General features: G+C 39.4%; 1 protein-coding gene across 1 annotated transcript; it reads left to right on the forward strand.

The window, feature by feature from the left end:
* Positions 1-440: 440 nt before the first annotated feature.
* LOC146550970 (deoxynucleoside triphosphate triphosphohydrolase SAMHD1-like) lies at positions 441-27,350 on the forward strand. The gene is made up of 17 exons (XM_085260490.1): positions 441-498; positions 3,999-4,159; positions 4,429-4,634; positions 5,037-5,113; positions 22,900-23,169; positions 23,254-23,354; positions 23,513-23,648; positions 23,734-23,825; positions 23,909-24,027; positions 24,999-25,111; positions 25,482-25,508; positions 25,589-25,660; positions 25,892-25,936; positions 26,023-26,088; positions 26,230-26,334; positions 26,446-26,580; positions 26,747-27,350. The coding sequence occupies exons 1-17, from the start codon at positions 490-492 to the stop codon at positions 26,786-26,788; spliced, it is 1,776 nt and encodes a 591-aa protein (XP_085116616.1). The 5' UTR covers positions 441-489; the 3' UTR covers positions 26,789-27,350.
* The last annotated feature ends 351 nt before the right edge of the window (positions 27,351-27,701 follow it).

Consider the following 27,701-nt stretch of genomic DNA (forward strand, 5'->3'; position numbering starts at 1 on the left):
CTACCACAGCTTTGACACCAAGCGACTGCGTTACAGTCAGTGCGGGAGCAGCGGCTTCGCTCATGCGGGATTCATTTGCAGTTCGGATGCATAGGCGTGAACATCTTCTGCCCTGATAGCAGCTGGGGGAGGACTATCCTCCGCCCGTGAGCGCTTTGGAACGGGCGGCACCCGCTGCTTTTTGAGAGTAAAAGCGATACCCGCTTTCACATCAAAAAGTCTCCAAGGGAGTCTGAAAACTCGCTAAATATAGCAACAAAGTCACTAAGTTGGCAACACTGGGTCTGTCCTATGCAGAGGTAAGTAGTCAGTGATGTGAGCACCACACCCATAGATACACATACACAAATAGAAAGACAGAAGACAGAGGGGAGGAGCATAAACACCAAATACATGTTAATATAAGGAGGAGAGCTTGATGTACATAGCAGTCAGAACTTGACATCAGCAACAGAGACATCCTTTTTGTGCAGACTGAAGTTCATCACCATGGCCAAGGTAATTAACACACACTTAAACAGTAACATAAGTCATGATATTATGAAGCAGGTGCTGGGTTGGGGGGACTCATATAAGAATTATTTTTTAAATTTTATATTTTATTTGTTTTCATATTTCTATATTGTATATAGTTTTTTGTTCAAGATGAGTTTGCTAAAGCCTTTTAACTACACTTCAGTCGGATTAGTGACGGTTAATTTTCCACAAAAAACTCGATATATTGAAATATGTTTTTGTATTTGAGTTTTCTGTCCAAGTACCCCATTTTGTACTTGCTTCATTTTCCAAGAAAAGGAATCCAAAATATTTATGTGAATGGATATTTTTTGGACACCAAATGCGCTTAGGTGGATGAATTTGGTTATTTTCAGATCTGACCAATCAGACCACTGGATTTGGCAACAAGTTTGTTCGTAGCTCAAAACATGCAGTGGTACTGAATATACAATGATATGTAAATAGTAAAATAACTATTTACCTTGGAGACACAGCTAGATGCTGCTTCAGGTCATTTAGCTCATTAAATGTGGTCCCAATTTTGGCAACAAGAGCTCAAAGTGCCCTACTAACATCCTGAAATCCTGAATCATCAGCATTTGCATTTTCTGTTGTACAGTTCATTTGCTGTTATAGTGTTCTTTTTATGGATAAAAAGTGTCTTTTTTGTTTCAAAATAGCTGATAACTATTCGCTTATAGCTGCCAACATCTGCGAACAACTATAGTTCTATAAAGTTGTTCTATATAGTGTGTAACTGTTAATATAGAGCGTTATTAAATTTATTGCTAATGCAATCATATGTCACATTGACATCCCTGGAAATTTTAGATGGTACTTGTCGACCCCTGATTTAAACCGTTTTTAACTCTCAGTGATGCTGCAGTGTTCGTTTGACTTTGGGATATGAAGCCGGCGGTGTTTTGGACCCAGATTACAAGACATTTATACAGCCGTATTTCGCGCATGACTATGAAAGGCGGAAGAGGAAGTAGTTCCTTTGAATGAAGACAATCCGAATGTTATAGTTTCTTTCCACTGTGTTCCTATTAATGACAAACTACAAATTTACCCTAAATTACTAAAAATATCGATATTTTAATGTGAGAATCTATTCTAGAACATAAATGACTGGTATTGGAGGAATCGATATTTCAGGATCGAGCCACACATCACTAGTGTTTTGTACGTGTTTTGGAGTTTATACGTGCTTCTGAGTTTGTATGTGCTTCTGAGTTTTTACGTGTTTTGGAGTTTTTATGCATTTTGGTGTTTTTGCATGCTTCGGAGTTTGAATGTGCTTTGGAGTTTTTATGTGCTTTGTCTCTAGGGGCCACTGTAAATATACTTTTATTTATTTACTCCACATAAAATGTAATAAATAAATCTTATAATACAAAAAACAACTATTTACATTTCAACTTTTAACTATTTAAATTTTCAGCTTTTTCCTTTTAAACAAATTTAAACTGAAACAACACAAAACACTGCAAACCACAACACAATTAAATATAAATTAAAATATGAAAACAAAAAGAAGATGCACATTCTCTGTCATATGGGCCTGCATGAATAAACTTTCTGAATCTTTTATCATCCGCAACTGAAAATAGTTGTGGATGATTACTATACCTTTCTAATGTGATGTCGTTGTCCCTGGCTCTCTTTCTCGGTCTCTCCCTCCCGGTGCGCCTTATGTATGAATTCTGGTTGTGCTTACTGACCTTGAACTGATTTGGTCCACGGCGCTCAAAAATCTGTCAAAAAATGTTTTAGTACGACTTTGGTAACTACGAAGCCGCACTGCTTGATGGATTGTCGGAGCATTACAGCTGCCGTAGTCAGGAGCCTCGTGGAGTAATCTGGGTCCAAAAGTCTGTATGCTTCATGTCCCAAAGTCAAACGAAAGAAAACAGATCCGTTCATCAACAGTGCGCCTTATAATCCGGTGCGCCTTATGGTCCAAAAAATACGGTAAATTGCTTTTCTTTCCCAACGAACACTGCAGCATCACTGAGAGTTAAAAACTGTCTAATTCATCTTTAATAAAATGATCAGCGTTGCTGCCTTACTAGGCGTAACAATTAAGTTTAACATCCAGGTATCCATGAAAACAGAATTTATTAAATTCAACAGAGTTAGCTAACTTCCTGCTAACTTCTAACTAATTTCCAGCTAAACATGATATACCATGTTCTGACTAAGAGATTTTTGAATAAATTAAAACGTACAGCTCTGCTATCACTTCCAACATAAATAAGGACAAAAACTAAACAGCAGTGATGTTTGTAGAGTTACTGAAGTTGGACTAGCTGGTATATAATAATGTGCTATGTGATCGCTAGCGACAAAGCTATGTTAGCATAACATAAACACAGTGAAGCTGGAGGATGAATACTTTTTTCCCACCTGATAAAAGTTAACTGGAGGGTTCCTGATGGTTAGGGACAAATGCATGCAGGATGCTGTAAATGGGCCTAGTTACAAACAAATAAGTTGTTTAATTAAAATAATCTCTGTGCACTGTTGTTGTTTCTTTAAAAGACATATTTGGCTGCATTGCAGAAAAAGTGAGTGAGTGTGTGTGGGAAGGTGGGTCCTGTTGTTGTTGTTCGGAGCTGGAGGGGAATGGACTGGAGGATTCTCCTGTGGGTTAACAGTCCATTTTCCTGTGCCTTTTCAATTAACCGTGGTGAAATCAAAACGTCTGGTGCTTGAGAGCATTTGTGAACGTTACAATATTGTCCAATTAAAAAAAATTACATTTATTAATCATAAATTGGCCTGCACCTGTCATAGATGTCTACATGACATCCAAAAAAATTACCCAACCAAAGTTGAAATGTTGAACGTCTTATTGACATCCAGGTTGGGGCGTGGTTGAATGCCCAAATTGTAGACCAAGTTTGGGCGTCATACAGATGTCCAGAATTGGTCATGGAATGACAAACCTAATATACAGTGGGGCAAAAAAGTATTTAGTCAGCCACCGATTGCGCAAGTTCCCCCACTTAAAATGATGACAGAGGTCAGTAATTTGCACCAGAGGTACACTTCAACTGTGAGAGACAGAATGTGAAAAAAAAAATCCATGAATTCACATGGTAGGATTTGTAAAGAATTTATTCGTAAATCAGGGTGGAAAATAAGTATAGGAATAGCAGAATCTGCCTGCAGCACTAAAGGACTCCATGAGAGCATCAGCTCTATCAAATATCAAAAATATTCAAAAGGACAAGGATAAAATATCAGTTAGATTTCCTCGTGGGAAAATACCTTATTTTTATTTAAACAAGTTGCCATTGCCACAGTAAAAGGCATGATACTAGAAGATCCTTAGCCTAGCATCAGCCTCAATGCTTACATACCACTGTTTGAAAAACATTAAGTTATATATAAAAGGACTGAGACCTGCTACCTGTTCTTGGGTAAGACCTGGAAATCGTTTAATTCTTTTTAGTCTTCTTTTGATTGTCGTCTTGTTCTTTTTCTTCACAAAGGTGTTTAATGATCCCATCCATGGCCACATTGAGTTACACCCAGTTCTTGTCAAAATTATAAACACCCCTGAGTTCCAGAGACTACGAAACATCAAGCAACTTGGTGGGGTGTATTTTGTTTATCCAGGAGCATCCCACAACCGCTTTGAACACTCAATTGGGTATGTCCATGGGTTTGCACACATGTAACAAAATTCCAAAACAAGGGACAGACTGGTTTATTGATTGATTGATTGACTGATAATATTTTATATAGCCCAAAGGAGATTTTTTTGATATACTTTAGATCTGATGTGTTTTCAAAGTATTACTTTTTTTTTTTTTTTTTTTACTATTTTTAGCAGTGTAGCAATGTACCAACTGAAAACAATTAATCCAATGCACTAAAGAGTATGTGTATGTGTGTGTGTTCTACCTTTATTCTTTAAAGGGTGGCACATTTAGCAGGTGAGCTTGCAAAAGCTCTGAGGGTAAAGCAGTTGGAGCAGATCGAGGCACTGGAGGAGTTGAAGGGGTTGAAGAAGTTGACGTCTGAGGAGTTGGTCAAGTTGAAGAGGTTAGATGAGTTGAATGAATCACTCATCAGTGAACAAGATGTCCTCTGTGTGCAGATTGCCGGTCTTTGTCATGACCTAGGTAAGTAATACAAATATTTTATGTATCACAAGTATTATGTTGCAGATGGTCATCATAAGGTGTGATTAAACATGAAACTAAAATGAAACTATCCCCATGTCAAGTATTATGTTGACCTTGACCACTGATGTGACTAGGAATAAAGTCTAAACAGGATGAACATTTAATAGGATAAAATATGATATACACTATACAACAGATGTTTCTCATCTTAATAAAATAAATGCTATCTACGTTTCAGTGTTATACAATATTTCCTTTTAACTAGAAGCTGTTCACTGCACTGCATTCCCATCTATACAAGTACCTGTCTATACTAGTCAGTGTGCAATGACTAATAATAAGTTATCACAAATCACCCTATTGTTCAAATAATTTATATATTTATTTTTTCATATAAAGGGCACGGGCCCTTTTCTCATCTTTTTGATCGGATGTTTATGCCTGAAGCAGACAAAGAAGACAATGGGAAATGGGAGGTAAGTAAATAATAATTGAAAAGGCATAAATAAATTAAACTACAGTAAAAAGTGATCCGAACTTTAGGGGCAATTGATTTTAAACTTTGTAGGAGTACCTGTTCCCCAGTCTTATGGTTCTTATGTTTCTGTTTGACCCGTTAGTTAATATAATGTCTGAGATTCTCTTTAGCTTTTACCTGCTACTCAGTGTTTAACCCTTTAAGACCTACCATCGAACCACGGCTGCCAGAGCTTTTAGTCAAGTCAGTCAAGTCAAGTTTATTTATAAAGCACATTTAACAACAACCAAGGCTGACCAAAGTGCTGTACAATAAAATCCAAATATAAAATACAATAAAACACAAGTACATAAAACACCTCACTGATAAAACAATAAGTTAAAACAGTAAGTTAAACCTTGCTAAAAGCCAATGAGAAGAGGTGAGTTTTAAGAGCAGTTTTAAAAGTTCCTAGGCTTGTGGAGAATCTGATGTGAGGAGGTAAACTGTTCCACAGTCTGGGTGCAGCCACAGCAAAAGCCCTCTCTCCCCTAGTCTTTAATCTGTACCTGGGAACATCTAAAAGCATCAGGTCTGCTGACCTCAAAGATCCCCTGGGGCGATAAATGCTAAGAAGCTCTGCCAGGTAAGGAGGTGCAGTACCGTTAAGAACCTTAAAAACCAGCAGTAAAATTTTTAAATCAAGCCTAAAAGCAACTGGGAGCCGGTGGAAAGAGCAGAGGACCGGAGTGATGTGGTCTCTCTTTTTGGAACCAGTCAGCATGTGAGCAGCAGCGTTCTGCACCAGTTGGAGGCGATGCAGACAGGAACGATCTAAACCAGCATAAAGGGAGTTACAGTAGTCCAGCCGTGATGTAATAAAAGCATGGACCACCCTTTCTAGATTGTTCCTGCACAGGTAGGACTTGACTTTAGCTAAAATCCGTAGATGATAAAAAGATCCCTTGACTACAGAGCTGATTTGTTTATCAAATTTAAAAGCACTGTCAAAAGTAACACCGAGGCTCTTAATGGAGGAAGTACATTTGGAAGTTATGGGTCCCATAAAATCAAAGGAAAGGTTGGGGTCTTTAGGAAGCCCAAACACAATGACTTCAGTTTTACTTTCATTTAGATGTAGGAACTTAAGAGCCATCCAAGTCTTAATGTCAGACAGACAGAAGAATAACGGCTGCAGAGAGTCCTTACAGTCTAACCTCAGAGGGAGGTAGATCTGAATGTCATCAGCAAAGGTGTGGAAGGACACATTATGTTTGCGCAGCACATCGCCCAGAGGGAGCAAATACAGAGTAAACAGCAGGGGGCCTAGAATGGACCCCTGAGGTACACCACAAGTTAAAGGAGCTCTGGGAGATGACAGTTCACCGAGGTGAACAGAAAAACTCCTGTTATCCAGGTAGGACTAGAAAAACTTTAAGACAGTACCTTTCAAACCGACACAGTGTTATATATTATATTATATTTTTACATACTGTAGTGCCATTTTTGGGAGCATTTCAAGTTGCTGTACACCAAAACAACCATTATAGCCCAAATTTTAATAATATGTATGCATTAAGTGCATAGTAATTACATAAATTGCAAAAAAGTGCAATAAACTACAAAAAAATTGAAAATCGTTTTGGTTTTTTTTTAACATATATTTCTAGTTAGAGAATTTTAAGAGGCTTATCCCTCAAAACTGTAAATACAAAAAAGTTGCACAAAATAGTTTCCCACCACAGGAAATTTATTTTGAGTGTCTTCATAGTTTTATTTTTGAAATTCGCCAATTTTTATATACTGCAGGAAAAACGAAAATATTAAAATGCAAATTTGCAAAAAGAAAATAGTATATGCATCAAAATAAACTATTTCCAGCAGTGCAATTTGACTTCTAAGCATCCCAGAAACGACACAAAAAGTCATAAAGTCAAACATAACTTTTAAAAACACCAGTATAGGCTCATGAGGCCCTGATGGTAAAAAAAAAAAAAAAAAAACTACATTTCCGCAAAATGACATCACTTCCGGTTTCGGCCAGGTCATGGCGGATATGCGATAGTTCGCGCTGATGGACATAGGAAGTGTTACGAACAGCTGATCAGATCAGCAAAGCTTGTTTCTGGAATATTATGTTTTTGTTGCTGCAAGTGCTTTTTATGTAGTTTTTTCAAAGCTATATGTGGAAGGAAACCGTTACCTAGGACAAACTGATGGCATAAGATATAAGTAAAATTTCTCCGGTTTCATATACAAAAAAAATTATTGCTAGCTTACATGGTTGCAGTGCTACCGGGATTTAAAAATAGTTAAGCAAAACGCAGCGTGCCCGCTCCGACTGGCTTTAAAGGGTTAAGGCTTCGATTTTTGTTTTGGTTTTTTTATTGCATTCTTAGATTCTTGTTTGAAACCTTTATCACTTTACTATGGTAGAGTCTATTTTCTCATTATTATGGTGAGTTTCAGTTTTGTCTTCACTTTGTTATTCCTGCCTCCCCAGTGTTCTTCTTTTACCTTGTTAAGTGTGTGTCTTTTCTCTATTATTTCCTGTTTTACTATGATAGTTAGATAGATGGGTGATAGTATCTCTTGTGCGTTGCTTTGAGTTTAACTTCCCCTATGAGTGTCTTGATTGTCTGTTTTGCCAAGCTTTCTCTACTTCCCTAATCTCCCTTCTTCTATAAACTAAGAGATGATGCAGGGTCTCCTGATCAAACGCTAACTATATGCTCTACAGTCGTGGCCAAAAGTTTTGAGAATCACATAAATATTGGAAATTTGCACTGAAGCACCGCAGCAATTTCCTAATGTTGTAAACCTGCTCAACATTTGGCAATAAAACCCTTTCTGATTCTGATTCTGAATTGAAAAAGTTGCTTCTTAAGTTTTTATAATAGCAATTTGCATATACTCCAGAATGTTATGAAGAGTGATCAGATGAATTGCATAGTCCTTCTTTGCCATGAAAATTAACTTAATCCCAAAAATACCTTTCCATTGCATTTCATTGCTGTCATTCAAGGACCTGCTGAGATCATTCCAGTAATCGTCTTGTTAACTCAGGTGAGAATGTTGAGGAGCACAAGGCTGGAGATCATTATGTCAGACTGATTGGGTTAGAATGGCAGACTTGATATGTTAAAAGGAGGGTGATGCTTGAAATCATTGTTCTTCCATTGTTAACCATGGTGACCTGCAAAGAAAAGCGTGCAGCCATCGTTGCGTTGCATAAAAATGGCTTCACACGCAAGGATATTGTGGCTACTAGTGATGGCCCGCTTGAAGCTGACGCTACGGTGCGTGTGTCAAAAAAATTAACACACTGCTTCAGAAGCACTGTGTTGAAGCTTGATTCGTTTGGCCAGAGTCACGTGATCAGTGACGTCCGAAGCTTCATTTAGAGCCTAACTGCTTCGGCGTCTGATTCAATGGTTTATAAGGAAATGAATCATTCGTGGGATTTGTGGTGTTTTGATGGTGACAGATAGCGAACCACTGATCATTCCACTGAGAGATTTGAAGCCAGCGAGGAATAGACAGGGAAGAAGTCTCATCATGATGAGTAAGTTTATCTTGCCTGGCTGGGCAGCTCTCTGAGTGCTCAGCACCCCCATATCTCTGATCCTAGAATTGCCCCTGCTGTAGCGTGAGCAATCATAATGAAGCAGTTGGTTTTATTTTGGGGATTCAAGCTGCTCTTCATATTTTTGGCCACCAGATGTCACCAGAGAGGACTGTGTTGAAAAGCTTTGAGTAATGAACCGTTCTTCAATACAAGCTTCAGTGCTTCAGAAAGCTTCATTTGGCCATCACTAGTGGCTACTAAGATTGCACCTAAATCAACAATTTATAGGATCATCAAGAACTTCAAGGAAAGAGGTTCAATTCTTGTTAAAAAGGCTTCAGGGCGTCCAAGAAAGTCCAGCAAGCGCCAGGATCATCTCCTAAAGAGGATTGAGCTGCGGGATCGGAGTGCCACCAGTGCAGAGCTTGCTCACAAATGGCAGCAGGCAGGTGTGAGCGCATCTGCATGCACAGTGAGGCGAAGACTTTTGGAAGATGGCCTCTTGTCAAGAAGGGCAGCAAAGAAGCCACTTCTCTCCCAAAAAAACATCAGGGACAGATTGATCTTCTGCAGAAAGTATGTTGAATGGACTGCTGAGGACTGGGGCAAAGTCATAGTCTCCAATGAAGCCTCTTTACGATTGTTTGGGGCATCTGGAAAAAGGCTTGTCCAGAGAAGAAAAGGTGAGCGCTACCATCAGTCCTGTGTCATGACAACAGTAAAGCATCCTGAGACCATTCATGTGTGGGGTTGCTTTTCATCCAAGGAAGTGGGCTCACTCACAATTTTGCCCCAAAAAACATCCATGAATAAAGAATGGTACCAAAGCACCCTCCAACAACAACTTCTTTCAACAATCCAACAACAGTTTGGTGAAGAACAATGCATTTTCCAGCACGATGGAGCACCGTGCCATGAGGCAAAGGTGATAACTAAGTGGCTCGGGGACCAAAACCAAAACGTTGAAATTTTTGGTCCATGTCCTGGAAACTTCCCAGATCTTAATCCCATTGAGAACTTGTGGTCAATCCTCAAGAGGCAGGTGGACAAACAAAAACCCATTACTTCTGACAAACTCCAAGAAGTGATTATGAAAGAATGGGTTGCGATCAGTTAGGATTTGGCCCAGAAGTTAATTGAGAGGTTGCCCAGTCAAATACAGAGGTCCTGAAAAAGAAGGGCCAACACTGCAAATACTGACTCTTTGCGTAAATGTCATGTAATTGTCGATAAAAGCCTTTGAAGTATGAAGTGCTTGTAATTATATTTCAGTACATCACAGAAACAACTGAAACAAAGATCTAAAAGCAGTTTAGCAGCAAACTTTGTGAAAACTAATATTTGTGTCATTCTCAAAACTTTTGGCCACGACTGTATAGTTAGGGCTGGATCAGGTGACCCTACACCCTCGCTGAATCTGGTACAATGCAGCTAGGCTAGTGGTGGCTTCCCATGATGCACTGAATGTTTCTTCTTCATTCACCTAATTCGCTATGTCTTTATACACCACTCTGCATTTAATCATTGCTATTAATCCCTGGCTCTCTTGCAAAGTGGATCTTTTGCCCTGTCTTCCTCCCCTCACCCCAAAACCGGTTGCAGCAGATGGCTGCCCTATCTGAGCCTGGTTCTGACAGAGATTTCTTCCTATTAATCCCTTAGAGCAGGGGTGTCAAACTCAATTGCACAGGGGGCTAAACCTCAAGGCACACTTTAGGTCGCGGGCCAAACAAGATAAACATTTATTGAACACACTAAAATGATTATTTTTAAACATAAATATGAATTAAAAATAGACAGGAATATTATTCCAGAATAAATAAACTTAAAAAAATAAACTGTAAATATTTTGCTCTTCATAAATATATATCCTGTCAAAATTATGCTAGTTAGAAATATGAACATGCTGCCAAAAAAATGAAAATAAATGAAAGCATACACAAGTTTGGAGCTGCATGTAGACGGAGCTGGGCTTTGCTTCAGGAATGGAACTAATAAACTGTGCGGGCCATTCAGTGTCGTACTTTGCCTTGAGTGTCCCATTACAGTGCAGCTCCATCTGAATCTGCACAGGTGCAGTTTTCACGTAAATGGGTTGTGAAGCAGCTCGAAATTCTCTTTTTGTGCTTCAAAGTCACCAAAGCGCTGAGTAAAATCAGTGCGCTCAGTTTATCAGCAAAGTGCGCATTTGGGAACACTGTTGCGCTGACGTGGTTCAACATTACTTGGCAACAGGGAAAGAGAGGCAAGTTGCACTGGTGCATTTGTGACTGCTTCACTTGAAATGCCTTCACCACATCATACATGCCATGTTCATGAACTGACAGATTTCCCTGCTGAGCTCAAAAACTCAATTGAGAACTTTTCCCCAACTCAGCCAACGGACCTCTGTATGATAAGGAATGTCGGCATTCTCTGAATCTATTTCCTGCATAAAATACTGAAATTGACGGTGATTTAAACCTTTAGTTTGGATAAAATTTACGGTTTGCGTCACGGTGCATGCTCCATTTTTAGCATTTTAATTTTCTTCTATAACTTTTAATTTCTATTGTATTAGCTATATCCTTCTTGTTTTTAATTAATTAAAAATGTTTTCTTGGGAGAAAAAAATAAATAAACTCAATTTAACTGAATTCAAGGAAGCCATGATACAGTGATGTCTCTCCTGTGAGTTGTGTGTTCTTTGCCCCATTTTATTTTTTTTGACTTTGTTTGTTGCACCTTTTGGTGCTTTTTTAAATCCACATTACACAGCAAATCCAGCATGTCCAAATTAACACTGTCGGATTTGATTTCAACACTATTAAAGTGTCTATATGGGTCCACACCAGAGAGTGTTAATTTAACTCTTTTTGGAGAGTTGGTATGTTAACTCTGATTTAGTGTTAAACACCAAATCTGTCTGGAGTTGATAATTTAACACTTGGTGTTAAGAGTTTATATATTAACTCTCAAAGAGTATTTTAGTTTATCTACGCAAGAGTTATCTTCTAATTCATACTAAAAAGTGGGAATTTTACTGTTCTGAACTTCTAGAAATTTATTTTGGAAATAAACATTTACTAAAAAGATGCAACGGTTTTTGAAAAACATTTATTCTGAACTGTGCACCACAATTTCAAAACATTTTCTGAAAGATGTAACAGTATAAATGTTCTCACTTTCATTAGAATTTTGTTTATCAAAAGGTCTGACATAGATGAGCTGGTAAATGCAAATAACAGCATTCTCATCACTTATTTCTTCAATACAATATGCATGTCCTTCATTCATCCCTTTGTGGAACTTCAACGCACTTCTGCTCTCCCCCATAATCCATCTTCACAAGCATATCCTGTGCGGAGATTGAATAAAAATTAGTTGACACTAATTAATGGCACAAATAATCCAGTAAACAATTGCAGCACAGTGAAAAAAAAAAAAAAAGGAATCCTCTTTGAGCCATTACTTGTGTAAAGTATTTTCCCAAAAGACAAGGACACAGGCAACAGGTAATACTGAACTAAATGTAAAACCTCAAACTTTTTCATTTTTACTTAAACCGTGTGCACGAAACTCTGGAGGGATCTATGCTAACGTAGAATCCAGTCAGGACGTCTGCTACTGCTGTTTGCTCGTTTTTTGTTTTTTTTATGGGCGATCGTTTTCAGGCTTCAAGTAGCACCATTATACCAACATTTCACATTCTAGACATTGTTTTAGGTGTATTTGACCAAAGGTTTGACTGAAAATTCACATGCAAGCTTTTTTCAAGGCTGTGGTATTTGCCCGCAAACAATACCTTTCAGCTAGCTAAAACAGAATATTATGCTATGACCAAGCAACATGGCTAATGCCTGATCTGATATCCTCGTGTTGGTGTTGTTCCCAGATCATCATACTAAATGTTGTCCCAGGATCAACATTGCAAGTGACCAATCAGAATGTCGTGACGTCATACTTTTGCGACTTCGGGAAAAACCGCCGTAAAACAAAAAACTGTACTTAAGCTGCGAGAAACCGCCTCTGTCCGCCGATCAACGGACCCTGACCCTAACTGTAACTCTTTAATAAACAGTAAGCAGAATTGATATTGTCCTTGCAACATTGGAATTGCACGAATGCACGAATGGCTTGGCTCGCAAAAGAATAACGTCACAACAATGTGATTGGTCACTTGCAATGTTGAACCTGGAACAACATTTTAATGATGATTTGGGAACAACACCAACACGAGGATATCAGATCATCCCTGTTGGTGTCATAGCCCCTCTAGGAGTTCAGAGTTAAGAGGTCAAGAGTTAATGTTTCCATTGTAACACCTCCAGATTTGACATAGAAACACTCATTTTTAACACTCGATTTTAACTACTATCATTTTACACCTCAGAGTTACATGAAAAGAATGTGACTCTACTTAGAGTAAAATTAACTCTACTTTTGCAAGAAGACTATTAACACCAAAACATTTAACACTTTTGAATTTGCTGTGTACCTTTATAATCAAAGGTACTTGGTTTTATTTTGTGTCCAGTCTGTTTTTGGGTCGACTCTTAAACTAAAACATAAAACTCAAGTCCCAGGTCTTACTCTCAGGTTGTTTTATAATAACCCTTTGTCTGGACCCTGTGGTGTAAGGGTGCTTTTAATGCTATTTTGATGCTCTTAAGGGTGCAGGGTTGAGGTTGGGTTTAACACAAATCAAATCTTACCGTATCACTGAAAAAGTAATGGAAATGGACTACAATTTATATTGTGGCTTTTCTGACCCAACAGCACTTCACATTACAAGCTGTTTTTCTGTTCAGTGCAAAAACTCAAATAAGCCCAGGTAGAAATAAATACAGAGTAAATATACCTACAATATGAAATTATAGCTACACTGTAAACCCAAAGAAGTTTGCAGAATTTAAAGAAAATTAAGCCAACTGATTGCCTTAAATTTAAGTTGATGAATTTAAAAGTTGAAGGTTATCAGAACTCTAATATTTTGATTACATTTGAAATGTACCTTTTGACTAAAATGAAAGTAAAATATTTAATAACTATATTCAAAAATATTTAGTAACTAGAACTAAAGTTTTTATTTATTTCTCCAATGGGAACTAGCTGACATAACTTAAAAGGACTGAGTGCAACAGTCACTTTTTCAGTTCAGCAAAACTCAGTATTTATTGTTCACTTTTGTAATCCTATTCAATTAAAGAAAAGTCAAAGATCTGAATATTGAAAACTCAAAAACATGTTACACAAAACGTAAACAATTTGAGGCAACAGACTGCCTCAATCACATTGAGTACTGCTAATTTTAAAAGCTTAAGTACATTTCTCCAGTTCAGTATTTTCTTGACCTCCACCCAAAACACACTGCACTGTTAATATTTAAGAAATAAAATAAGATAAGACTTTATTGATCCCACAACGGGGAAATTTTTGCGTCACCTCAGCTCAAGTACAGATATATGAAGGAAATACAAAAATTCAATTAAGTACAATCAATGAAAAAAAAGTAAGATAATACACTATATACAATGGTAGCATACACAGTATGTGATTATGGATATAGTTGGAAATATGGAAGACAAACTATTTAGCTTGGAAGGTCATGGAAGGTCCATTATGCATGAAGTGGTGACCGTGGATGTTCGCAGTGTCCAGTGACTTATGACATCGTGATTGAGGAGTTATAGATTCTAACTGCTGTTGGGATGAATGATCTGCGAAAGCGCTCCTTCCTGCAGCGAGGGTGTTTCAGTCTCTGACTAAAGGAGCTGCTCAGCCCACTCACATACTCATGCAGTGGGTGATGTGGGTTGTTCATGATGGATGTCAGCTTTACTAACATCCTCCCCTCCCCTCACCAACCACCTCCACAGACTCCAGGGGACATCCCAGCACGGAGCTAGACCTCCGCACCAGTTTGTCAATTCTGCTCCTGTCCCTGTCCGTGCATCCACTCCCCCAGCAGGCCACTGCATAGAAAAGGGCAGATGCTACCACAGTGTCATAGAATGTCCTTAACAGAGTCCTGCAGACTCTGAAGGACCTCAGTCTCCTCAGCAGGTGGAGTCGACTCTGGCCCTTCTTATACAGGACGTCTGTAATTGTAGTCTAGTCCAGTTTATTGTTGAGGTGAACACCCAGGTACTTATAAGAGTCCACTATCTCAATGTCTTTCCCTTGGATGTTCACCGGTGTTGTAGGGGGTGACTTCCTCCTGAAGTCTATGATCATCTCCTTTGTCTTGCCGGCGTTGATTTGGAGTACGTTGGTCTCACACCAGCCAACAAAGTCACTGATGACCCCCCTGTATTCCTGATCATTCCCGTCTGATACGCATCCAGTGATGGCTGTATCATCTGAGAACTTCTGTATATGGCAATCAGCCGAATTATAACAGAAGTCTGAAGTGTAAAGGCTGAACAGGAAAGGTGAGAGAACCGTGCCCTGTGGTGCCCCCGTGCTGCAGATTACCACCTCGGACACACAGTCATGGAGCCTCACATACTGTGGTCTGTTGGTAAGGTAGTCGATGGTCCATGCAGTCAGCTTTTTGCCTACTCCGGCTCCCTCCAGCTTCCCTCTCAGTAGTGCAGGTTGGATGGTGTTGAAAGCACTGGAGAAGTCAAAAAACATGATCCTCACAGTGCTCCCCGCCTGCTCTAAGTGAGAGAGGGATCGGTGTACCAGGTAGATGACAGCGTCATCCACCCCAATTCCAGAACGGTAGGCGAACTGCAGGGGGTCCAACACTGAGCCCACCAGTGGCTGAAGGTGGTGCAGGATGAGCCTTTCCATGGTCTTCATCAGATGAGAAGTCAAGGCAACAGGCCTGAAGTGGTTGGGCTCCCTGGAGTGTGCGATTTTTGGCACCGGAACCACACAGGAAGTCTTCCACAGTTCAGGAACCCTCTCCAGACTCAGGCTCAGGTTGAAGATGTACAGGGCCACCTGACAGAGCTGGTCTGCACAGTCCCTGAGCAGTCTGGAGCAGATTCCATCCGGACCTGCTGCCTTCCTTGCCTTCGTCCTCTTGAGCTGATTTCTCACCTGATCAGCTGTGAAGTAGATATGAGGCTGGGCTGGAGTGGGGGGTGGGGGTCGCTTTGTTGTGGATAGATGTGTGGATAGGGGTGAAGCAGGGTTGTGGTGAGAGGAGAGCTCAGGTGACAATGGCATTACTAAAATAAGTAATTTTAAAAAGAATATCAGATGCTAAGGACGACATGATGTGTACTTTTGAATGTCTCAATAGCAGATTTGATTAATTACACCATGAACTGTTAAACTCTTAAATGTTAAATTCTAAAATGTACATATACCACTGTCCTTCTTCTAGTCCAGTTATTTCAACAACAAACGAAAACAAATAACAAAAAACAAAACAGATACTGTGCTCTGATACAGTTTACCAGCACCCAGACTACTGTACTCTGAATAAACACAATGTTATGTGCCTTAGTAATAATTGTGATCAAAGGTGTAGTGAATAGATGACTACAAGCAGTATTACTTCTTGGGAGACCTCCAGACACTTTGAAGACATTTACAGGCTGATAATGAACTGGGTCATTCTCATGGATTACTATAACGAGGGCCACAGCATCATCTATGATCTGGTTTATCAGAATTGACGGCTGTCAATTTTGTCATGGACGCTACTGGACATGCTCTGTTTGAACCCCTTGGAGCTCTGAGTACACTTACATTGGAGAAGTAAAAAAATGAAATACAGCAAAACTACTCAGTTAAATTAATTTTGAAACTGACTATGATTAAGTAATTGTTATGGCTCTCTTCTATACAGTTATATTTGTTCCTCCATTTAAATGTAAGGGATACTTCAAGTTTTGTCCAGCCAGTATCTTTGCTCTGGTGAGAACAAGAATCTATGTTGCTCATTAAAGTGACTAAGGTGGCTAGCCCATTTGGATTCTGGTAATTAGACATTCTTGCAAAAGACAAACAAGGATTCTGACTTTGAAAAGGCAGATGTGCAGCAATATCCAAGTGACTTCTTGAGTCTCACCTGACTGCTGGTTTCCCCAACAACAGTACGTTATCATAATTACTGAAAATCGACAAACAATGGGCTGTGAGGACCGTTTCTTGATCATTAATATGGCCAATTGTCATGACTATTGATCAACAACCATGCACTGACAGTCACTGCCGTCTTAACAAAAGTACAGGTAACATTTAAAATCTTAAATACACTTTAGAAATGAAATTTATTCAACAGTGTTTCAAACCACTAACTTCATACTTCCACACCTTTATTAATTTTACTTGCCTGGAGGTGTCTCTCCCCCCCCAACCAAATGAAATATAATTTTATAATTAATTATAAATATAATAGTTGGTGTAATTAAAACATTTAACACTTGAAATAGTTAGATTTAGAATGATTGTCTTATCCACAATAATAGAATGCACTTTAGGATATGATGTTTGAAAGCTAACACTGCTGTATCACTCATACTTGCCAACCTTGAATTAGGGAGACATTCAAAAGTGAAGGGGGTAGGTATACATATACGTATACATACACATATACAAAAAAATTGAATTTTACAGTGTTTATTTATTTAAAATTTTTTATTTAAAGTAATGGCCTGTATTTATATAGCGCTTTACTAGTCCCTAAGGACCCCAAAGCGCTTTACATATCCAGTCATCCACCCATTCACACACTGGTGATGGCAAGCTACATTGTAGCCACAGCCACCCTAGGGCGCACTGACAGAGGCGAGGCTGCTGGACACTGGCGCCACCGAGCCCTCTGACCACCACCAGTAGGCAACGGGTGAAGTGTCCTGCCCAAGGACACAACGACCGAGACTGTCCAAGCCGGGGCTCGAACCGGCAACTTTCCAATTACAAGGTAAACTCCCAACTCTTGAGCCACAATCACCCCAAGTAAGTTAAATGTCACCGTTATTACTGTCCCCCAGCCACGGCTGTCCAAATTCAGAGGTTGCATCCACCTGAGGACCCGGCCTTCGTGGTCTAAGTGGGCCGGTTCCTCTGACAGCCGGGTAGGCCGGAAGTGAGCGACTGTGACGGTGTAGCCTTCAGAATTACGCCACGAGCTCTCTCGGTGGAGTGAAACTGCGTCTGCTCCATGCTATCTAAATATAACCGGATGCTGGCGTAAATTCTCGACCATCTCACACTTCTGTTTAATCACCGGTTGGGGTGAGAGAAGGAAGACAGGATAAAAGACATGCTGTGAAAGAGAGACAGAGGTTAATAACAGATATGATTCAATGCAGCGCGGTCTATTAACACAGTGAGTGAGAAAGGTGACTGGAAAGGAAAAACTAAATGCATCATGGGAATCCCCGGCAGCCTACATCTATTGCAGCATAACTAAGGGAGGATTCAGGGTCACCTGGTCCAGCCCTAACTATATGCTTTAGCAAAAAGGAAAGTTTTAAGCCTCATCTTGAAGGTAGAGATAGTGGCTGTCTCCCGAATCCAAACTGGAAGCTGGTTCCACAGAAGAGGGGCCTGAAAACTGAAGGCTCTCCCTCCCATTCTACTTTTAAATACTCTAGGAAAAACAAGTAAGCCTGCAGTGCGAGAGCGAAGTGCTCTAATAGGGTGACATGGTACTACAAGGTCATTAAGATAAGATGGGGCCTGATTATTTAAGACCTTGTATGTGAGGAGCAGGATTTTGAATTCAATTCTGGATTTAACAGGAAGCCAATGAAGGGAAGCCAAAACAGGAGAAAAATGCTCTCTCTTTCTAGTCCCTATCAGTACTCTTGCTGCAGCGTTTTGGATTAACTGAAGGCTTTTCAGTGAGTTTTTTGGACATCCTGATAATAATGAATTGCAGTAGTCCAGCCTGGAAATAATAAATGCATGAACTAGTTTTTCTGCGTCACTCTGAGAGAGGATATTTCTAACTTTAGAGATGTTGCGCAAATGGAAGAAAGCAGTCTTACATATTTGTTTAATATGTGCGTTGAAGGACATGTCCTGGTCAAAAATGACTCCAAGGTTCCTCACTGCGTTACTGGAGGCCAAGGTAATGCCATCCAGAGTAAGAATCTGGTTAGATACCATATTTCTAAGATTTTCAGGGCAGAGTACAATAACCTCAGTTTTATCTGAATTAAGAAGCAGATAGTTAGCAGCTATCCAGGTCTTTATGTCTTTAAGACATTCCTGCAGTTTAACTAGTCGGTGTGTGTTATCTGGCTTCATAGATAGATAGAGCTGGGTGTCATCAGCATAGCAGTGAAAATGTATGCTATGTCTTCTAATGATGCTGCCTAGGGGAAGCATGTATAATGTAAACAGAATTGGTCCTAGCACCGAACCCTGTGGAACTCCATAATTAACCTCAGTGTGTGAAGAGGACTCTCCATTTACATGTACAAATTGGAGTATGATACAAACCACTGCAGCGCAGTACCTGTAATACCTACAGCATGTTCTAATTGCTGTAATAGGATATTATGGTCAACAGTATCAAATGCTGCACTGAGGTCTAGCAGGACAAGCACAGAGATGAGTCCACTGTCAGAGGCCATAAAAAGATCATTTGTAACCTTCACTAAAGCTGTTTCTGTGCTGTGATGAGCTCTGAAACCTGACTGAAACTCTTCAAATAAACCATTCCTCTGCAGATGATCTGTTAGCTGTTTGACAACTACTCTTTCAAGGATTTTTGATATGAAAGGAAGGATGGAGATTGGCCTATAATTAGATAAGACTGCTGGGTCTAGAGATGGCTTTTTGAGTAAAGGTTTAACTACAGCCAGCTTGAAGGCCTGTGGTACATAGCCGATCATTAGAGATAGGTTGATCATATTTAAGATGAAAGAATTAATTAATGGCAGGACTTTGCAGTTTTGTAGGAATGGGGTCTAAAAGACACGTTGATGGTTTGGAGGAAGTAATTTTTGAAGTTAACTCAGAAAGATCAATTGGAGAAAAAGAGTCTAACTTAACATCAATGGTACTAAAAGTAGCTGTAGATAATAATACATCTGTGGGATGATTATTGGTATTTTTTTCTCTAATGCTAAAAATTTTATTTGTGAAGAAGTTCATGAAGTCATTACTACTTAACGTTAAAGGGATGGTTGGCTCAATAGAGCTCTGACTTTTTGTCAGCCTGGCTACAGTGCTGAAGAGAAACCTGGGTTTTTTTTTTGCATCTTTTACATTTTGAGAGAAGCCAATTGAGTCTAATAGCAGATCAAATGCCATGTTGAGGCTGTCATTTTTAGCATCTACATGGATGTTAAAATCACCCACAATAATTATTTTATCTGAGCTGAGAACTAAATAAGATAAAAAGGCTGAGAAATCAGAGAGAAACTCTGTGTAAGGCCCAGGTGGACGATAGATGATAACAAGTAAGACTGGTTTCTGAGTTTTACAGCTGGGGTGGACAAGGCTAAGCATCAGTATTTCAAATGAAATAGAAGTCTGTCTTGGTACTTTGTTAATTAATAGGCTGGTGTGAAAAATTGCTGCCACACCGCCCCCTCAGCCTGTGCTTCGAGATTTCTGGTAGTTAGAATGACTCGGGGGTGTTGATTCATTTAAACTAACATAATCATCCTGTTGCAACCAGGTTTCTGTAAGGCAGAGTAAATCGATTTGTTGATCAATTATTAAGTCATGTACTAACAGAGACTTGGAGGAGAGAGACCTAATATTTAATAATCCACATTTCACTGTTTTACTCTTTGGTTCAGATGTGGATACTGTATTGTTCTTTCTTTGTGATTGTTTATGTTTAAGTTGTTTATTGCTGGTTTTTAGTTTGTTTTTTGTCTTTTTGGGAGCTGACACAGTGTCTATGGAGATGGGTTTTTGGGGGGGTAGCAGGAGGAGAGAAGCTGCAGAGAGGCGTGTAAGACTGCAACTCTGCTTCCTGGTCCCAACTCTGGATAGTCATATTTTGGGGGGTTTAATAAATTTGTCCATATTTCCAGAAATGAGAGCTGCTCCATCCTGTCACGGTCCGCTGTGACAGACCGTGTGGAGAGTGCATGGAGGACTCAGGTGCAGACAAAAGTGACACGGGAGTGAACTTTAAACAAAAGCGAGCCTTTTATTGTGGCTGGTAACGCAAGAGAAACAAACCAGAATAAGGGCAGCACAAAAGCAATAACTAAACAGAAACCTAAACTGGGAATGAACTAAGGTAAGGCTATGATTTAGAATACAAAGGTCTGGGCATGGAAACACGGAGGGTGGGAACACAGACGACGCGACACAGACTGTATGAAACACAGAGACTAAATACACATGAGGGATGATCAGGGGAAGTGGATGCACACGGGGAACACAGGTGACACTGATAATCATAACAAGACACGGCAGGAGTGAACGTAACACTGATGGGAGATGGGCAAAGTAAAACAGGAAGTACACAGAGGTTCAAACAGGAGGAGAGAGAGCACGGGGAGAACGCAGACATAACGGGCTGGGGAAAACATAGAATAAAACACAAAGAGAGACGAGGGCTCATAAATACACAGAGGGGCACACAGGGGGTAAGAGTCACGAAGGGAAAACACATAAGGAACAACGTAACAGATCAACCCAGGAAGCATGGCCTAAATAAAGAACAAAATACAAAAATACATGAAAACTAAGAATACTGGGCCCACATGGCCCAGGACCATGACACCATCCAAAGTGGGATGGATGCCGTCTCTCCTAACAAGACCAGGTTTTCTCCAGAAGGTTTGCCAATTATCTATGAAGCCCACATCGTTTCTGGGACACCACTCAGACAGCCAGGAATTTAAGGAGAACATGCGGCTAAACATGTCACTCCTGGTCTGATTGGGGAGGGGACCAGAGAAAACTACAGAGTCCGACATTGTTTTGACAAAGTTGCACACCGATTCAATATTAATTTTAGTGACCTCCGTTTGGCGTAACCGGGTGTCATTACTGCCTACGTGAATTATGATTTTACTGAATTTACGTTTACCCTTAGCCAGCAGTTTTAAATTTCCTTCAATGTCTCCTGCTCTGGCCCCTGGAAGACAATTGACTATGGTTGCCGGTGTCTCTAGCTTCACATGTCTGAGAACAGAATCACCAATTACCAGAGTTTGAACCCCGGCGGGTGTGTCGCCGAGTGGGGAAAAACAGTTGGACACATGAAAAGGTTGGTGGTGTACCTGGGGCTTCTGTTTAGGACTATGCTTCCTCCTCACCGTCACCCAGCCACCCTCTTTCCCCAGCTGCTTGGGGTCTGCCGGGGAACAGCTAGTGGGGCCTACGCTTTCTTTGGCTGCACCAGCTACAGGGGCCTGGCTAGCTACGGCTGAATGAAGGGTGCGAAGCCGAGTCTCCAATTCAGTAATCCTGGCCTCCAGAGCTGCAAATATGCTACATTTGTTCCAGATATCATTACTGCTAAAGGAGGCCTAGGAGTAACTAAACATCTGACACAATGAGCAAGAAAGTGCAGGAGGGACAGGTGAAGTAGCCATGGTGCTAACGAGTCGGCTATGAGCTAAGCTAAGCTAGCGAAACAGTACAGAGACAGTGAGTGAATTCTTTGGCTATAAATTAGGTGGTGACTACACAGAAAGTGTGCTTCGGATGAAGCACGTGAAGATTATACTATGAAAAAAGAATGTATTTAATTTAATTAATTAAATTGCTAAGCAGATAAGCTACTCAGAAACACCACTGTGTTTGAGCAGGAACAGGAAGTAATACTCTACCACAGAGCGAGCGAATACCAAGTGACTGTAAACTATACAATACATATTATGCATTTCAGATTGCTCAAATTAAATCATGTACATTACAAATCTCGTTCCCCTGTTGACTGTAGCTAGAACTATTCGTCTTTGTACAATTTAACCATGTTTTTCTCTCCCTTTTCTCCGTTAGCAGTAGTTTACCGGTTTTTTTTGCGTCTTTTTTGTACATCAAGCTAGTGGGATGTGAGATGTAGGGATATGGTTTTTTAATTTTGTTGTCTGGGTGGAAATTCAGGAGATTGGTGGCTCCGGGAGATTTTCGGGAGGGGCACTGAAATTCGGGATTCTCCAGGAAAAATCGGGAGGGTTGGCATGTATGGTATCACTTAAGCCATCTTATTTTGTATTGCTTTAAATTCAGCGTTTGTACATCAGCTTTGTAAAGCAAATTGGGACTTTTTTTTTTAATGTGCGATTAAAAACAACATTTGCATGCTTGCTTTTTTTCACTTTGATCCTGTCGCCACTAAAGCACCTGTCTGTGTATTCTTGTAGCATGAGGATGCCTCTATTAATATGCTTGATCGCCTACTGGAACAAAAAAATGGCCTGAAGGAAATGATGAAGGAGTGTGGACTGAAAATAGAAGAAAAAAGTGAACCTGACCGGGTGTTCATTGAAGAACTGATTAAAGGACGTCCGAAGAAGGAATCAGATCAGGATGGAAAATCTCAGGAGAAGGAACCAGATCAGGATGAAAAATCTCAGGAAAAGAAACCAGATCAGGATGGAAAATCTCAGGAGAAGGAACAAGATGAGGATACGGTACTGATCAGTTGTGTGAATTCACAATCATCGCTGCTGCAGAAGTGAGAATCTAATGCTTCTAGTCTGGCTTTATCTCCACAGTGGGAGTATAAAGGTCGAAAAAAGGAAAAATCCTTTCTCTATGAAATTGTGGCAAACAAGGAAACCGGGATTGATGTTGACAAGTTTGACTACTTTGCCAGGTGAAGCGTGCTTTACAAAAGAAAAATTCAATTTTTGTAGTAGACTTAGTGGTTCTTTGAAGAGTTTACCACAAGCTTTTTTTGTTGGTTTGTTAGTTTGCTTGCTTGTTTGATGTTTGTTTGTTTTTTTAATTCACATTTCCTCTCTCCCATCTCAGGGATTGCCACCACCTGGGCATCCGGAACAACTTTGACCATCAACGCTTCATTATGTTTGCCAGGGTGTGTGATGTGGAGGAGGAGGATGGGAGCAAAAAGAAAACAAAAATTAAGCACATTTGCTCTAGAGACAAGGTATTGACCTCTGCTTTTTTTTTTTAAATCAATTTTTAAGGAAAACTATATATGAGTAGCTATAACTAAACTATGCTGTCAACAGGAAGTGGCAAATCTGTATGACATATTCCAACAAAGGCACTCTATCCACAGAAGAGCCTGCAAGCACAAGATAGCGTTGGCTGTAGAAATTATGTGAGTGTACTCAAAATACTAGCACAAAATTGAGCTTGTTTGCAGTGTGCCACTAAAGTCATATGTTGGGTCATTATTTCCAGGATCAAAGATGCCCTCGTGCTAGCAGATAAGGTTCAAGAAATGCATATTGAAACTTCAAATGCTACGTTTTCTCTCTCTAAAGCCAAAGACAACATGGAGGCATACATGAAGCTGACAGGTAGTGGCTTTGATCTGTGTTGTGTATAAATTACAAATTGTCTTTACATGCATTTTTTTTTTTACCTATAAAAGTTTTTATTTATCTCATTCAGTTTATTTCAGATAAACTAAATACAGATATGAATTGGGAAAGATTATGGACAACACACAAATAGGACTATGTTCCTTTTGACTGACATTTTTGAAACAATTTAACTGTATATTTATTTAACCTCCTAGGACCTGGCGTCCACATATGTGGACATCACATTTTGGGTTATTTAGACCAAAATACTCAATTTTGCTCTAGAGGGGCCTGATATCCACTTACGAGGACATTATACTGCTACTGTTCTATTGAAATTTCAAACGAATATCCTCATATGTGGCTCTCATTTTTCTTAGAAACAAAAATCAGGTTAAAAAATAAATAAATCTGGTAATTCTTTGTTTTTACATTCATCAGGCCCCAATATGCCCAAATATCAAAGAGAAATTAAAACGCATGCCGTGGAAGAGTTCAGGTCTTACGGTGTGTTCACACCGAACGTGATAGACGCGACCAAAACGCGCCAGACGCGTGCAAATTTGCACCTCAACACGTGTGCAACGCGAATTAGACGCACGTCAAATGTGCCAGTCACGCTACTTTGACGCGTGTTTGACGCGTTTTCGCAACGCTAATCTGCTCCTGAATTTTCGCAGGACCCCCAGTCGCAGGTCATCACGCTTCTCCATTGACTTTACATGTAAACCTGACGCTCTGGTCGCGTCTATCACGTTCAGTGTGAACACACCGTTAGGAGGTTAAACTACTGTTCTCTGCAGAGGGGCTTTACTCTATTACACTATATTTAGTAATGTTTGCTATAATAATACAGTTGGTTTTTTGTGATATAAGTTTGTGTAAATAACTTTGTAAGATGAATTGTATTGTTTTATCTTGTTTGAACTGTCTTAACTTCCAATTTATTTCTGTTTACTCTGTAGATCATGTGATAGAAAAAATACTCAACTCTACTTCAGATGATTTGAAGGAGGCAAGGAAGATTCTAAAGAGGGTCATGGATCGAGACCTGTACTACTGTGTGGGTCAGGCCACGGTAAGCAATTATGTTTTTATGTGCCTGTATTACAAGTCAAGTATTCACACTGAATGGGATCCATTGACAGAGAAAGGGAGGGAGGAAGCACAGAACCTGAGCTTAGAATGCATGCAATACTACTTTCAAAGAGTCAATTTTCCATGCATGTACTAAAATACCAAGCTGTTAATGTATATCTGAAGAAAGAATATATCTGAAGAAAGTTTTGGAACAGCTCATATTTGATGGGTGAGAAATATTGTGTTTGAAGCAGAGAAATTAAGAAACATAGATTCTTTAAACATTTGGTTTGATGTGATCATGCTTGCTGTGTTTTTTCAGTACTGACTAAATCCTTTTCTTCCCCCTCCCACTTTTTCAATACAAGAAAAAAGACCAATTGGACATATCAGAGGTAAGTATGAGAACAGCTTAAAAAAACAATATTAACAAAACAATAATAATAAGACACATGTTTTGACCTCCATCCTTCAGGAGAAGAAGAAAAGTTTAAAAGAACTGTTCAAGGACGTTCCTGGGGTCGATAAGAATGAGTTTGTGATTACTGTGAGTTTTATTAATTTGTGAACCTTTCTTAAAATATTAATTTTTGTTGTTGATTTTTTAAAGATGTTTCCAACCCCCACTGGGCAATTATTTCATGTGAATATGAACATAGTCCTCCCTGTAGCTTTTCATTTTAGGTTGTGCCTTTGGTTTGATGTTATCATGCTTGCTGTACATTTTCAGTACTGAATAAATCTTTTTCTTCTCCCTCCCACTTCCCCCCTTTCTCAGCTCAAGGAAAAATACAACAAGGAAGAAAAAAAGAAAAAAATGGAGGTAAGAATGAGAGCAGCTCAAAAACAAGATTAACAAAACAATAATAAAAATGCACATTCTGTCCTATTATCTCCTTCATTGTTCAGGACTTGAAGGCAAATTTGACAACAAAACTGGAGGAAAAGTTTCCTGGGGGAAAATTTGAAGTCATTGTGAGTTTTATTGATTAATAACTTTTCTTAAAATCTGGATTTTTTTTCCCCCAATGTATTTAAAATATGTGTCCAACCTCCACTGGGCCAATATTTATATGTGGATATAAACACAGGCTTCTCTGTAAAATTTTATTTTAGCCTGTCACTTTTGACTATGGGATGAACACTGAGGACCCCATCAGTAAAGCATTTTTCTATCGCAAGGATAACCCTGACAAAGGAATCCCAATCTCCAAATCAAAGGTGAGAACTACAGCCTTTATTTCTATGTGCTGTGTTCTTTTTTTATGCATCTCCATAAGAAAACATTGGCTGTGTAATACGTAATTTATATGCTGCTGTGCCTGATGTCAGGTGTCGAAGCTTCTCCCAGAGCGCTTTTCTGACGAGACACTTAGGGTTTACTGGAAGAACCGTGAAGACATACCAGACAAAGAAAACGATATCAAGAAAGCTTTCAAGGACTGGTGCAAGGACTATGGCTTTGAGGTACTACTTACTTTATTCTATTTAATTGCTTTGATCAGCATTACTACATAATAAGCAAAATGATGTGAGTGTAAGTAGGAAAACTGTCTATCTTGTCAGATCCCTGAGTTCAGATTACACTTCAAAACTCTAACATATTGGTGGTACTAATAAGCTTTATTTACAGGATGTGGAAGAGGAGGATAACACTGACCCCAACACTAGTTGAGCAACTCCAGGAAATGACCAGACGATCTGAACATGTGAAAGATTCATGTATCAAGTTTTTGTGTGACTGTAGGGATTTTAATATGGGTGTTTTGAATCTGGCAATTAATGTAGTTTGGAGATTTTAAATATTTCTGTTTGTTTGTTTTTCTTATCTTAACCATCTGATTTATTCTAGATATGAAATTTTATCAAAATATTACATGCTGAATGACTTTCAATCTGTTTTTTGTGATTGATACAAACTGATACTAAGTACTTCCTGCAACAATTCCCTCAAAATGTATCAATATGAAACAAACTCTTGATAATCTAAAGTGAGTCATTTATTGTAATGTTTCGACTACTTATTGCACATTTTCACAAGAATCACACTAAATAGATTGTGTTGTTTCAAAACATGCAGTTTTGGGTAGCATTATGATTTGCTTCTTGTGTGAATATTCATTATTTTTCATGTCATCGCTAAATGAAAATCTACAAAGGTTACAATCTTTTAGCTGCTTTCCTATTCCAATTTGTTTACTGCTGATTTCAGGTAAATTCAAAATAAAGCTCTTTTTCCCTCATGTTTTGTGTCATCGTGAATGTGGCATGAATGACAAACCCAACCACATCATCACACTTTTCAGCAAACATTTTATTTCTGGTTGTTGTTTCCACAATAATCGCAGCTACAGCTTTTTAGCTTCCAGCCTCCCATAGACCAACAACAACTACCACAGACTTTTATACAGGGGAGGCACGATGAGCTGATTGAGCTTAGGTGTATCACCCTCTAACGCTACTAACCACGCCACAGTGAAGTTACAGCTATAACATTTATGCCACAACAATGTGCATCCCTCGGTTCTGCCAGAAAAAGGTAACCATAATGCTCCATGCACAATGGCACCCATGGAAAACTAACTTGA

Source organism: Mchenga conophoros, linkage group LG20, assembly GCF_057382185.1.
Source record: "Mchenga conophoros isolate Kocher_MC1m ecotype Shallow Benthic linkage group LG20, M_conophoros_male_GT1.1, whole genome shotgun sequence".
Lineage (NCBI taxonomy): Eukaryota > Metazoa > Chordata > Actinopteri > Cichliformes > Cichlidae > Mchenga > Mchenga conophoros.

What these genes read in the sequence shown, in the direction of transcription:
- LOC146550970 (XM_085260490.1), top strand. An exon ending in AAGTTTGACTACTTTGCCAG is followed by an intron (nt 23,355 to 23,512) that starts GTGAAGCGTGCT and finishes CTCCCATCTCAG; the next exon opens with GGATTGCCACCACCTGGGCA. An exon ending in TCCCAATCTCCAAATCAAAG is followed by an intron (nt 26,335 to 26,445) that starts GTGAGAACTACA and finishes GCCTGATGTCAG; the next exon opens with GTGTCGAAGCTTCTCCCAGA.